The sequence below is a fragment of the Sinocyclocheilus anshuiensis genome, unplaced genomic scaffold (assembly GCF_001515605.1).
Source record: "Sinocyclocheilus anshuiensis isolate Anshui unplaced genomic scaffold, SAMN03320099.WGS_v1.1 scaffold509, whole genome shotgun sequence".
Taxonomy (NCBI): Eukaryota; Metazoa; Chordata; class Actinopteri; order Cypriniformes; family Cyprinidae; genus Sinocyclocheilus; species Sinocyclocheilus anshuiensis.
In genome coordinates, this window is record NW_015539853.1 from 726,792 (window position 1) to 741,785 (window position 14,994).

The 14,994-nt window shown below is 36.2% G+C and overlaps 1 protein-coding gene across 4 annotated transcripts in view; it reads left to right on the forward strand.

Moving 5' to 3' along the window:
* The window catches only part of LOC107684713 (pro-neuregulin-2, membrane-bound isoform-like), a 98,942-nt gene that overhangs the window by 65,155 nt on the left and 18,793 nt on the right, over nucleotides 1-14,994 (forward strand). For 2 of the 4 annotated variants that reach the window (XM_016481052.1, XM_016481053.1), the window contains exons 4-6: nucleotides 2,531-2,651; nucleotides 10,161-10,219; nucleotides 14,087-14,110. In XM_016481052.1, coding sequence (XP_016336538.1) covers nucleotides 2,531-2,651; nucleotides 10,161-10,219; nucleotides 14,087-14,110 — 204 coding nt within the window. Of the gene's footprint in view, nucleotides 1-2,530; nucleotides 2,652-9,764; nucleotides 9,842-10,160; nucleotides 10,220-14,086; nucleotides 14,111-14,994 lie in introns of all 4 variants that reach the window. The other 2 variants (XM_016481054.1, XM_016481055.1) reach the window with 1 other exon arrangement.

Consider the following 14,994-nt stretch of genomic DNA (forward strand, 5'->3'; position numbering starts at 1 on the left):
ATATATATATATATATATATATATATATATTAATAAATTTAGCCATTACGTTTTTGTTCTTTAAGATATCTTACAGTACCATTTAAAAATCAATTAAGGTCAGTTACTTTTTTCTTGTTTTTTTTTTTTTTAATGAAATGAATACTTTTATTCTGCAAGGATGCATTAAATTGATCAAAAGTGACTACATTGTAAGAAAAAAGTCATAAAAAATGCTGTTATTTTGAAATTTCTATTCTTCAAAGAATTCTGAAAAATGTACCATGATTTCCACAAAACAACTGTGATAATAATAATAATAATAAATGTTCCTGAGCACCAAATCAACATATTAGAATGATTTCTGAAGGATCTGGACACTGAAGACTGGAGTAATGGCTGCTGAAAATTCATCTTTGCCATTACAGAAGTAAATTACAATTTAAAAATATATTAAAAATATAAAAAACTCTGAATTGAAAATCTGGCATTCACAATCTAATTTCAACCTAAAAAAAGGAAGTTTTGGGATTATGTGAAATTTTACACAAATAAATGATATGTTATAAAAAGGAATACGAAATGTTTAAGGTTCTGCACCCTCATGTTTAGTCAACTAATTCAACATACTTGTTAAATGACATGTTCATGTTCACGTAATCTCTGAGAAAAATAAACGTTTGGTTGGTGGTCTGCAGTGGAGGGTCTCAAACATTAATCCAGACTTGAGTAAAACAAATATTTCTGGTTGTTTTCTATCTTAGATTGATGTACCATATGTGTGGCATGCTGTCAGTTACCTCAGACCATAATTTCTACTTGTCCCGCAGTGTGTAACTGTAAATATACCTGTAATGGTAATAGTCGGTGGGATCAAAATGGCACATATGCGGCCTACATTATGTGGAGAAATCTCTCTTTTTTAATGTTTCTGAAAGAAGTTTCTTATTCTCACCAAGGCTGCATATGTTTGATCAAAAACCCAGTGAAAACATTAACATTGTGAAATATTATTACAGTTTAAAATAACTCTTCTATTTGAATATATTTTAAAAAGCAATTTATTTCTGTGATGCAAAGCTGAATTTTCAGCATCATTACTCCAGTCTTCAGTGTCACATGATCCTTCAGAAATAATTCTGATATGCTGATTTGCTGCTCGAGATACATTTCTATTATTATCAAACCGTAAAATAGTTGTACTGCTTAATATTTTTGTGATACTTTTTTCAGGATTCTTTAATGAATAGAAAAAAACAACATTTATTTGGAAAAGAAATATTTTGTAACATTATGAATGTCTTTACTGTCACTTTTGATCAGTTTGTTGCACCCTTGCTGAACAAAAATATTAATAAATGTACTGCCTCTAAACTTTTAAATGGTATTGCAATTTTATATATTATTTATGGGTAGCATAAATTGACCTTATTGACCCTTTATATATAATACAGTATGCTGCTTGAATAAATAAATAAATGCACCAAAAATAATACAAGAATACACGACTACTTTTGAATGGCTGTCATTGCAGAAAGATGCTTTTTTTGCTCCCTAATGGTGTAGAAACGGGATGGACCAGCAGGGGCGAACTGAGCCATGCTAACAAGCAACTCTAACAACATTAGTTTGGATATCACAATATGTCTTTGATTACATAAATAACGGTGGGCTTGATGTGGTAAAGAGATGCCTTAAAAATTGCTAGAGGAGACGCATTTGTCTTTTTCGTTGTGATTAGCGAGATTAAATAAGCATGTTCCTTCTAAACATTTGCTTTGAACGCAAGTTTCAGCATGACAAAGATGTTCCACTGTGCTGTGCTAAACAGAAACCATTGCGTGCTTGAAAAAGCATCATTTGGGTGGTGATGACACGAGTGTTTGTAGACATATTCAGTTTAACAGCGGTGAGAAACAGCATAGGTATGTGAATAATGTGGCAGCGGGAAGCAGTTTACCCTATCAGTCTTCACATTTCTGCTTTTGATTACAAATTTGATTGTTCCCCAATGTACACCCCTTGAACTTGTACCATAGGTAAACAAATTGCTGTTAGTATAGCCGTAATGTGATTTCACAATGTATCATTTTCTCCAGGCCTCTCATTTTTTCTTACCCCTGAGGTGCAGTATTCCCAAAACATGTTGAATGTTGCTCCGATAATGCGGCTGGATTACGGATCCATTCCAGACCTGTGAATCAGATGGAGCAGGTGGTGTGTGTGGGGCTGAAATATTTATCTTTGCTTATCGAACGTCTTGAACCTTAGCAGAGCAGCAAAGATGTACAGAGAGATTTGCAATGAAAACCAAGGAGTCATTGTTCTAGTGAATGACTGTTATTGTTGGGAATGGGACATGAGCTGAAATGTGATAAATTATCAGTAACATGTAATGAATGTTATCTGAGAAGCTGGCATGTGTGTTTTCGGTTCTTGTGCAACCACGTGGCTGTTCTCTTTATTGTTTGCACTCACTGAAAGCTCTGTCTTTTGTTTTTTTGGGGTGGCATGCTGATGTTCAAAATGTTTGTGTCTTTGTTTCCTGCAGTAACCACAACGTTATCTCCGGGTTCGGGTCACGCCAGAAGATGCAACGAGTCAGAGAAGGCGTACTGCGTGAATGGCGGCGACTGTTACTACATACATGGTATAAATCGGCTATCCTGCAAGTGAGTTTCTCTCCCGAGCCTTTTCCCACGTGTCAGTCTATTTACACTCCTGGTGGATCACATTGTTCTTCACCTTCTTTCTCTCTCAGTCACACTCTCTTGTTGATTACACCAATCCCAACCTTATTAAAATCAATGGGATTCTGCATATTTGCTCTTTCTTAAACTATGGGCACTTTAGGTCCTGTGCACATTAATAAGAAAAAAAAAGTAAAACAAAAAAACCTTCAACAGTGTATTTACATTCATCAAGTAAATTATGCTTATTTATTTTATTTTATTTTATTTTGCAATCAAGTATCTTTTCCACCACATCTCAAATTATCTATTGTGTTCGACAACATTTTGGAATAAAATGGCTGAGCTCTTCATCTAGCTAATTTCAGAGTTAGCATTTTATGGATCCTAGGGAAAAATAATTTCATACTTCTTGCATAATTTACCAAAATTACAGCTTGGGCATGATACGTAATAAAAATGTTCTGGTTGTAAGCAAAATGGTTTGTTGTGGTGGAAATGACAGCACAATTGAAGGACATAATTTGTTTAAAAATGGATGTAATTTAATATTTATTTATTTATTTTGTAATTATATCAAAATGATGGAACGTTGAAAACAGAAAAAGAAGAGTTGAAATCTGTTTATTGTAATAAAAATCAACCCACTGGGACATAATTATACCCATAATTAAATAAACAGCCATTCATTCAATGATTTTCTTCTACAGTTTACCTTCTTTCTGTTCTTCATAATGCTTCTAACTGAGAGATTAAGAACTGCACGCTAAGTGAAGTAAGAATCCCTAGTTCTTAGAGTTCCTTGTCTTTTTCCAGCAATGGCCAAATGGTATCCATCAAGTCACCCATCCTTTTCTACTTAAACTCTCTCTCTCTTTCTCTCCATCTTTTGCTCTATCTTCGGACGAGTCCCTCAGCGGGTTGACTCACTGGTGCAGATGTTGATGAGTGTGAGATGACTGTGATGTGCTTGGGGAATTGAAAAAAAAAACAGGCCTCTCGTCCTGCTCCGGTGGCCCATGTTTAGCGTGTTGGAGCGATGTGCATCAAACCATTGTGAAATGCCATGTCATGCTGGTTTAGTGCTGGAACAAATATTTACGAGAGTCAGAGGCCTCCCACAAGGTAAATAAGTCAGTTTGCTTACATTTCAATCACAGGGGAAAAGGACACCGATTTACACGGACGCTTTTAAATCAGGGATGCTCAGGACGTCTTGTTATGGGCCGAAAAAAATATTTTCACCCGCATTATCAAAACAAGACCAAGGCGATTAAGTAGCTGCGAAGGGCGTAATAACAAATAAGGATGCACGTGGAAACTAGTTTGTGTTTGTGTGTTATAAGAAGCTATTTATGTGATGGTTTCTTATGGCAATGAACTGTAAGGTGCTTTTTTTTTTAAATCAATTTCAGATCGCATGTTGCGCCATGTTATGAGTGCACCTGCTGGTATTTTCAGCCCAGCTGCACGGTGTGCGCATCTGCGCGTGTGCATCACTGGAATACTGCACAGCAAGCAAACGGCCAAGACATGGCTGCAACAGCCATTCAATAAGTTGTGTACAAATTGGAAGGAGCGATAACTCAATTGCTGCAGCTAATTCACTCTTGGGTGAGGCACAGGTCCAGAAAAGTCGGATAATGCAGTCAAGGCCGCTGGGAATTGTTGGCCTGAAGCTATCTCATTCAATATAGGCCAGACTTCCATAGGAATTACTCACCAGTCAGACAAGTCCAGCCATACAAGCTGCCTCATATTTATGCATGTCTTTTTCTTTGAAATACAAAGTTACACACACACATATGGAGTGAAGGAAGAGGTAATAAATGACCCAGGACATAATTATTTTCTTGCTGGGATGATGGTGGGTGGGGGCTATTTTACGGCCTGCCAAGTTACAGCAGCTCCACATCGACACCCCTGTCATGTTTACATAAGACTGGGACAGATGACAAAACTGAGGAGGAGAGAGAAATGCCAGAGGAGATTCATGGCCCGCCACTGAGGGGGCCCCAGACTGCTATCCGGCACTGCTTTTTCAGGGCCCCTGATACCTACTTGTGCTGAACATCAAGGACAAGTTCTGATCTGAAAACTGTAGGTCATTGAGTTTAGTGGCCATTTTACTATAATATGTGCATTTTACTCCGTGTTCTCTTGAACACAGTGCATATTGGTAATTCAATTATTATTATTAACCTAGAACTTTAGCTAATTTTAAACAAATCAAATCTTTAAGTGCCTTCTTCTAATGCTTATTTTGGCCTGTCCTGCCTCGGAGGTCTTGACCTGTTCAACTCAAGCAATTCAAATCAATACAACAATGTTTTAATTTTGATATAACCTGTTGAACTGATGTTCAGTTTATTGTAGAAAAAAGCTATCTTAATTATTAACCAATTTTAATGAACAGACACATTTACCTGTGGAATGTTTAGAAATACATTCTTTAAAATATTCCATAATATTCCTTGCATTTTTGGAAGCTAAGAAGAACATTATTTGGTCTCTTTCTGCAGCATAAAGATAAAACAAGTAAATCATCTTATTATATTTTACATGTTAACAAACATTTTTGTTCACTGCATTCATCAAGCTCAACCTTTAATCCTACATGTTTTGTAAGAAAAAAAAAAAAGCAAATATTTTTTCTGTAAGTAATTGAAAATATAAGTTTATCACTGAATCTTAGCTAGCCTGTTCTGCATTATAGCTTAATTTAAGCTAAACTTGCAACCCCGTACCCCATTCTTGCAGTTTATTTTTTATTAAATGTTATTAATTTTGTATTTAATGTAGCTACAAAATCTGGATTTTAAACTTTATTTTACATGTCACAGGGCTGCAAAAATGCCAAACCTCATATAAAATGAACAGAAAATAAAATTGCTCATATAAAATTTAGTTTGACCTTCTGAGGTTGACGATCAACAAGTTAAGTGCCTCCTTTCACTGTCCATTTGTTGAAAAAACGAAAGCTTAAATTTCTAAGTGCTTCAGGCACTTTTGTGTACTCTGTTCGTGGAAAGTGCCATTAAACTTTCCAAATATTATTGCATGAAAACAGCTGCTTTGAAACTGTTTTTTTTTTTTCCATAACAGCAGTACTTTTTCTTCAGACCAGATGCATCCTTCATTATGCAACACAATGACGATCAAGAGATCGGGTTTTATTTCTATGAGAATGTCATTTAGGTATGACGTGTGTTTGCTGGATAAATTCTACATTCTTTGATTCATTCGGACAGATTCACCAGCAGGATAGAAGTGATACAAAGCCTTCTGGGTCAGAATGGACTCTTTCAGTCTCTCATTTTACAGAGTTACAGCGACCTGATCGAGGGCAACAGGGCGCAGAAGAAAGACCCTTTTTTCTTTTTCTCTCTCAGAGCCCTTCACATGACTTATGGCAGCTTTACCCAGTGAAACGTCAGCTACAGCCTTACAGTAAAGCTTTAAAGAATAGACTTGAGTAGTTAGATAACGAAAACAGATTAGCAGAATGACAAAGCATAAAGGCTCAGCAAATATAGTATAGATGCATTTTAGCTTTTTGAGGATCTGGCTGATATTCGTGTGTGATTTGCCTGCGGTGCTGGTTAGAGACTGATGTGTGTTTAAAACAGGATTAGATGTTATAACTAGCGGACTGAGGGAGCTATTTTTAGGCTTTATTTTTTGTGTTTGTAGTGCTTTCTATTGCACAGTGTATTGCACTGTAAATGTAAATGGCTGTTGTTAACTTGGAACTTTCTACCTGATCTGTCTCTTAAAAATTACATTCATTGGTTTAACAGAACATTTACTGTATGAAAAATGTTTAAAACATTTTTTTTCCAGACTACAAAGATAGCCATGTATTTTTTTGGTTGTTTCTGTTCTATGTGGCTCATTGCAATGTTGCATCTTCCCAGTGTGGTAATGGTTCAGCTTCAGTACATGTGCTGTGCTATGCGTTATACGGTTTGGCCACCTGGAGCTGGATTCTTGGAACTGGTATCTGTGTTCCTGACGTCTAGGTTTGTTTGGAATATCATGATGTTTGTCTTCTTCAGGTTTACTTCTACAGCCCAGTTCTGGCAAAAATTCGCTCTTTCTGTTTCTCTCTCATCGTCTTTGTAGATTTTCATTAAACAGAGTCTATCGGCTCCTGCTGCCAGTGAGAGAGCAAGAGAGAGAGTGAGAGTGAAAGACAGGGAAAGAGAGGCCATGAAAAATGCATGTCCAGAGCTGAGGAGGACACGCTCAGGGGGTTGGGAAGGGGAAAGACTGGAGGAAACAGCATGACAGCATGTGAAGAAAAGAGAATGATGGAAAGATGCATGAGAAATAAAGCAAATGGGAGAATGGAGCAGGTGTTTCTAACTGTAAATATTAAGAGATCATTAATACACTTGAACTGCACTGCCGGTCAAAAGTTTGGATACATCACATTATTATTATTATTATTATTATTATTATTATTTAATTTATAATTAATGATGACTTCATTGCTTGAAATTCACAAAATCTTTTTTTTTTGTGGCTTTTTTTCAAGTTTCAAATTTTGTTTAGGCAGCTAAAATGGGAAACCTCTAAATGAAATGAGCAGAAAATAAAACTCTAATATTTAGTTTGACTTCCTGAGGTTGATGATCAACAAGTTTGGATACACCTATATTGTTTTATCAATAACGGCTTTATTATACACATGTTAGAACCCTAATAAAGGCATTATTAATAATAAATAAATCAAAATTTTTTTTTTTTTTTTTCATATTTTTTGTGAGAAAGTTTTTCTGTTTGCCTTTCATGATCAATTTCAGTTTCTTGTTTTTTTCTTTTTTTGTAAAATATTTGGATTTGTAAGGAAATATAAAAGCACAAGGTGTTTTGAAGATTGTATCAAAAGTCCAGAGTTTTGACTGGTATATCAAAGTTAGGCCACACTTCGAAAATGTCACCACATTACCGCGTTTCTTCAAGGTAAAGACACGAGAACAAATCAGAAACTGTACGCTTTAGGCAAATAATGAACATAGACAAAACAGGATCTGTTCTTCATTTGGAGAAAGGAATGAATGAAGTTGTTAGATTTAGGCCTAAAGCAAGACTGAAGCTATACATGCTCTGTGAAAACAAAGTTTTAATATACTACACATTTTTGCTTCTCAAGTAATTGGCCTTTTTCGTGGAAAACAAAATAAATCTGAGCTACGATTCACTCCTGCCTCTGGCGGTCCGACTTCGGAAGCACAGGGATACGGCGTTCAGCAGATAAGCTGGTGACAGAAGATAATCCGTCTTTCGGATGAGACGTTAAACCGAGGTCCTGACTCTCTGTGGTCATTAAAAATCCCATGGCACTTCTCGTAAAGAGTAGGGGTGTAACCCCGGTGTCCTGGCCAAATTGCTCCCCTGGCCCTTGTCAATCATGGCCTCCTAATAATCCCCATCCACTTGATTGGCTCTATGACTTTCTCTCCTCTCCACCTGTAGCTGGTGTGTGGTGAGCGCACTGGCGCTGCTGTCCTGTGGCTGCCGTCGCATCATCCAAGTGGATGCTGCACACTGGTGGTGGTTGAGGAGAGACCCCCCCACATGATTGTAAAGCGCTTTGGGTGTACAACAATACACAGTAAACCGCTATATAAATGCATCATTCATTCATTCATTCATTCATTCATTCATAACACTCGCTCTTGCTTTCTGTTTGTCCTGGAAATTGAAGGTGGCCATTCATCAGTGATAGCTGACTAGAGTAGTTACCGAGTTAGAGGAATTAACGCTGTGAAAACATTACCCCCATATCGCTCATTACGCACTGATGAGCCGTAATTTGTTTACTGGAATAACATGAATAAGCATAATTGGCCAATCAAATCCATGAATGAGAGTCATGTCATAATCAGGCGACCATAATAGAGATGTGCTGCTTATAGGCTGAGATGCAGCTTCAACTCTTTGTGTTTGCAGAAAAATGTGGTTGCTTTATTCCAGCCTGTATACTGGACCAACTGCATATCTTTTTCCCCTGCTTTAATCATAGCGGTTTATGCTTAAAACAAGAGTAAAACAACTTGCCAATGTGGTAGGAAAAATAAATAGATAAACACTATACACAGCCTTTCCTGTAGCTCAATGAGTAGAGCATGGTGCTATCAACTCCAAAGTTGTGGGTTTGATTCCCAGGGAAAACAAGAACTGGTATCATGTAAATGTGTTCCTTGAATGCAATGCACTGTAAGTTGCTTTGGATAAAAGCGTCTGTCAAATGCATAAATGTCTGTCCTGAACACTACCATTCAAAGGGTTGGGGTCAGTTCCATTTATTTATTTATTTTTAAATAAATTACTACTGTTTTTCAGCAAGGACACATTCATTTGATCAAAAGTGACAGTAAAGACTTTTACATTGTTCCCCCCCCCCAAAAAAAAGTATATTTAAAATAAATGCCTTTTTGTTTTTACTTTCTGTTCATCAAAGAATCCTGAAAAAAAAAAATCAAGCAATTTTTTCAAGCAAATTGATAATAATAATAAATCTCAGGCACCAAATCAGCATATTAGAATGATTTCTGAAGGATCACGTGACACTGAAAATTGCAGAAAATGCAGGCTTTGCCATCACAGGAATACATAGTATTTTAAAATATATTCAAATAGAAAACAGTTATTTTAAATTGTAATAATATTTCACAGTATTACTGTTTTTATTGTATTTTTTATCAAATAAATGCAGTCTTGTTGTGAATAAGAGACCACTTTAAAAAAAAAAAAAAAACTATGGTAGTGTAAACCGAAGATAAATTTCCAACAACAATAAAAATCTTTAAATATTAGACGGTAAAAATATTAGACACTAAAATCTTGTTTTAAGAATGGTTTATGGATATTTAGAAAAGAAAATGCTTAAAAAAATGTCTTTTTCAATCCTCTTCCTGAACAAACGATGGCTTGAAGAATCGGATTGGCATTCGAATGATTGTGCAGCTGTGTTTCTGACCTCGCTGTGCATAAATGCCTCTGTGTGTGATGTGTGTGTGTGTGTGTGTGTGTGTGTGTGTGTTTGTTGTATATCTGTGTCATCTTTTCCACCTCTCCTTCCCCCAGATGTCCGGATGGATACTTCGGCCAGCGGTGTTTGCAGACAGAGCCCCTGAAGTTATACATGCCCAAACCTAATAAAAGTATGTTGACTTGAGATGCACAGCCGCAAACAGAGGACCGGCTGTCACTGGGTTACCACTGTTGTCTCTCCCTTACCTCCTTCCACCTCCCAAGGCTTGCTGGCTTAAGTCTGTCCTGAGATAGACACAGTGGTGCCTCCAGTGGGATCCTCTGCTTCTGCTGTACATCATTGTGCTGTTGTCCTAATGTTCTCTCTGCTTTCTTTTCCCCCTCTCTCTCTTTTGCTTTCACCCTCTCCTCTTTCTCTTGCATCTTTTCTCTCTGCTCGACACTCTCTCCCTTTCTCTTTCTTTCTATGGTTTTGTCTCCTTCCATCAGGTGTCCAAATGACTTTACTGGTGATCGCTGTCAAACCTACGTTATGGCCAGTTTCTACCGTATGTCCATTTCTTCTTCTGTCTGTCTGTCTCTGTCTTGTTTGCATGCTGGAACTGAAGATGTGGAATGTTGTTCTGTAATGGTTAATAATCTACTTATTGTTCTAACTGAATCAGTTTTTTTTTAACAATTAATGAGTTTTATTTGGTCCAGTATGTCATTCACCCCCTGCATCATTGTTTAATCGATTCTACGTTACATTATATTGTAACATGATCAGAGATGCATGTTTTCAAGTATGAATGCATGTTCTTTAATAAAGTGAACCATCATTTATATATAATCATAATGGCAATAAACACCCCTAATTAAATGCTGCATCATTCCATAACATATACAACAGAAATATAGTTACTGTAAATTTACTAACCATAAACACATGCTATAGATTGTCCAGCTAGAAAATAATGTTACAAAAATGTGAATGGACAGCTAATAATTATTTAAATATAAAAAACGTGCAATCACAGAATGGGCACTTATGTATATATATATATATAGAATTTTTTTTTTTTTAATTTGTGAGTATCTGTTAATATTGGATATATATTGGCTCGTATTGCCACACTCATTTTTTCAGTTTTTTCTTGTAGTTGGTTGAATTTAGTTAGACATTTTAATATAAAATTCGACTCTTAAAGTTAATCTTAAACACTGATAATCTTTAGCAAATCTCAAAATTAATATCCATTTTTCATGGTGTACATTGTAATATTGTGATGCTTAAATTACAGCATTTAAAGCCAAAATAATTTTTTGTCGTTTTATTAAAATTTAGTGTATTATAGAATTTTAACGTCAGCCATTTATCAGTTATCAGCCAAAACATGAAAATAGTTATCAACCTGACTTTTAATATCAATGCTAGTTTCTGTGATTCAACCAGTGGGGCATAGCGATAGCAACACCAAGGTTCTGGGTTCGATTTTCAGGGAATATATGAACTGTATAAAGCTGTATTCCTTGAATGCAAAGTCGCTTTGCATAAAAGTATGTTCCAAATGCATATGTAAATAATTTTTCCACCAAACTCTATGTAAATAATTTTTCTATCGAACTGTAATGTATTTCAAATGATTGAGTTCTGCAATTTCGTAATTAGTTTTCAACTTTTACAGCCTATTTCATTTGATATGATTTTGACAGCCTCAGTTTTCTGTACATGAGTTCTCAGCAAAGTAAAAAAAAAAAAAAAAAAAAGCTAATTTTTTGTAAAGAAGCTTGCCCTGTTTATTTTATCACTTGTAGCAATTTGCATACAATACACCGTTCTGTAATTTCACAGGTGTGTGTAGTGTAAAACAAGAGCACTGTGCAATGTACCGGCATTGTTTCCCTCAAACAATCCTGTCACAAATCCTCTGCACACCCCACAGTTCAAAAATCCACCCCTTAATTATGCTGGGAAATGAAACAGCTCCACTTCCCCGAGGTGACACATTTTAACCGTATAAGGCTACAGATTGGCGTCTCCACCGCACATGTCCATCAACTGCAGAAAAACACCTAAATTAGAGGGAGGCACAGGGATCACTACACCTGACAGCTCATGCCTGTGAGCTATTGGCTCCTGCTTCTGTCCACATAGTGCATATAATCAGGCCTTTGTGCTCTAGACAGCGTTGCTATGCTGCTGCTGTTTACATTTTACCATGGCCTTAACTCAACATATATTTATTAGTTAATAAAAAGACAGGCGGTAGAACACGAAAGACTGATGTTAACAAAACTATCCGTGGACGGAAAGCACACACAGTTGCATGTAGAACGGAATAGATTTCCTCTCTGTATAAATGGAATAATTTATTAGGTGTTATTAAAAACACTCAAAGCGGTGCAAAACAAGAAAAATGATAATATGACACTTGCGCTATAACCTGTGGCATGTTATGTCATGATTTATCGAGCTGAATTGTTACCTATATCAGGACAGTGGATCAAGTCTTTGCATGTGTGGATTGTTAGCTTTTCCGCTGTCAACAGCCAGGCTTCCTTTCTGTACTTTGTAGCACTGTTCATTTTGGGTGGACTGGAAATTAGCGTCTGTCAACATAAGATGTTGAAACAGTGCAGTGACGGAAATGTAAATAGTATAAATGTAGCCTAATAGGTGCGTGTAGATACAAGCAGCTTAAGGAAAAATGGCTTTGGCGCAATGGGTGAAAGAGAGAAATGAAGGCATCCCCCATCCTAGCGCATGATAGGAATATTACAACACAAAGAAGAACATCTGACAAGATGCCATTTCTACATGCAAAGCCCAGCTGTAAATCCCAGTGTGCAGGTTGTGCATGAGGGCAGACGTGTCCTCAGAGCTGTCGTCTCCGAGAGAAAGTGATTTTCTGTCACTTTCTATTCAACTTGCTGTTGAGAGAATTGTAATCGCACGACCAATTAGAGTCATAGTAGAGAGCTAAAACGGTAGCTGACCTCTGGCAGGAGCACTGTGACAGCCCCGGGGCTTTAAGACTGCAGGCCCTGGAATAACTGACAGAAAAAAAATATTGATTGATTGATTGATTGATTTTTATTTAAAAAAAATAATAATTCAGAGCTGTTACTGTGGGATAGTTCACTGAAAAGTAATACTGACTCAATTTTTCTTTTGTGGAACATAAAAGGAGAAATCTTGAGGAATATCCAAGCTGCTTTTTACCATACTAGCAATAGCATGAACCTTATTGTAAAGTGTTACAGTGTTTTTATTGATTTTTATTAAATTTTTTGCATTATAAAGTAAAAAATAAAAGTATTTTTAAAAAGCAGTAGCTTATCTCTACCTGAGGATTGCTCATCTGTTCCACCTCTATCAGGCCTGTGAAATTCCGTTGTCATGGCAACAGTGGGAATTTCCTGCAGCTAGTATTAGTCACGTGAGCTGGCCAGAAAAGTGCTTGTCGCTCATCCATTAATTCAAATAATTGAATTATCCTGAACCCAGGGCCCTTTGTGTAAGAACATATTTTGATAGCATTATCAGCTACAGTATACCACCAGTTATGACACTCAGAGCTCCTCATTTAAAGCCGCTATGATTGCTTTCTCTATTCACAAGTATCTGAATGCACACTCAAACCAGACTGAAGATGCAGGCAAATGAAATTAAGTAAAAAGTTACTTTGGCTAATCATAATATTTGTTGCATAGAGCATGTTTTACTAATATACACGTCCCAGAGTGTAAATAGCATCTTGATATTAACAATTAACATAAAAATGCACCAAAATGTTTTATGAATAATATCAGCTGTCTGTGTGCCCCACAGGTAAGACACATCAGAGATATTTTAATTGTGTAGTGTAATGACCACTGGAATGTATATTAATTTACTTGCATTCTTGCATACTTGTTGTTGTTTTGTTTGTAGTATAACAATAATTATATTAATGACAGAGTTGAAATAACTGCCGTAGAATAACATGAATTAAAGTGTCTAACAGTGACTTTGCCCCACAATGACATTAATTCATAAAATCGAATCTACTAACCTAGCTGCTCATTTTTAAAATCTCAGATCCTAATCCATGCAATAAATACCGAAATAAACTACTAGTTTGGTGCTAGATGCTAGTTTAATGATTTTAATTATAATTCTTCTTTATTACTCACAATTATAATCATCACTTACCCATTAATCCAGGTTTGTCATCTAGAAACCCGTATTTCAGACGTGATCTAACCTGCATGATCTAAGCACTTACTCTCTTTCACATTATAGTATTTGCATGATGTGTCCACAGTGTGACTTTCATAATGCCCATATGTGTTTCTGTGTATGGTGGGATATCTCTCTCTTAAATCTTGTTTTTCCTCTCTCTCTCTCTGTTTTTGTTTTGCTCTTCATTATCAACTCTTTGCACTGGCAGAGTCTCTTGGGATTGAATTTATGGGTATGGACCAATCCTTCATTCCGATTTCCAGATTGAACTGTGTAGCTCTCATTCCATTTGACACACCTCCGTAGCCTTTCTCTGATGGACTCTAAAGCAAATGAACAAATTGATTAACTAATAAATCTGTCAATCAGCCATTGCTCTGTATAGTAGCCCCTCTTTCCAAGAGTCAGCATGGGAATCATTATCTGCAGCCCTCGTCTCGTCACAGTGGGATTTTAAGACTTTGTTCAGACAAGCAGAAAGAATCAGATCCGACTCCAATCCGTTTAGGAAAAAACAACATGGAATCTGATGTTTATAAACATCCATATGTGGTCTAAATATCTGATTAAAATCGGGTTGTTTTTTTTTTGGAATGTGCTTTTTGGAATCATATTGGAATCAGATTTTTCAGAAGTTTTCAGAAGATTTTTCAGAAGTATCAGAAGTTTTATTTTATTTATTTGTAATTTTCTTCTGTCATTCAGTAGCATGACTCATATTTAACAAAGTGAATACAAACATTAAATCTAAACAATATATATTTTAAATTTCTTAAAAAAAAAAAGATTTATTTAGTAGTCAAGACAAGTCAAGTCACCTTTATTTATATAGCGCTTTATACAGTACTGATTGTGTCAAAGCAGCTTTACAGTGTCAAACAGGAAAATAGTTTGTCAATAATACAGTGAGGTCATCATCTAGTTCAGCTCTCTTCCAATAGTGTCTGTGCAATCAAGCCGACAATATTGCCAGAAATTAAGCGTCCCCAACTAAGCAAGCCAAAGGCAAAACTCCACCAGTGACAGAAATAGAGAAAAAAAACCTTGGGAGAACCAAGCTCAGTCGGAGGGGCCAGTTCTCCTCTGGCCAGACAAAACCAGCATGAATTTAATTTA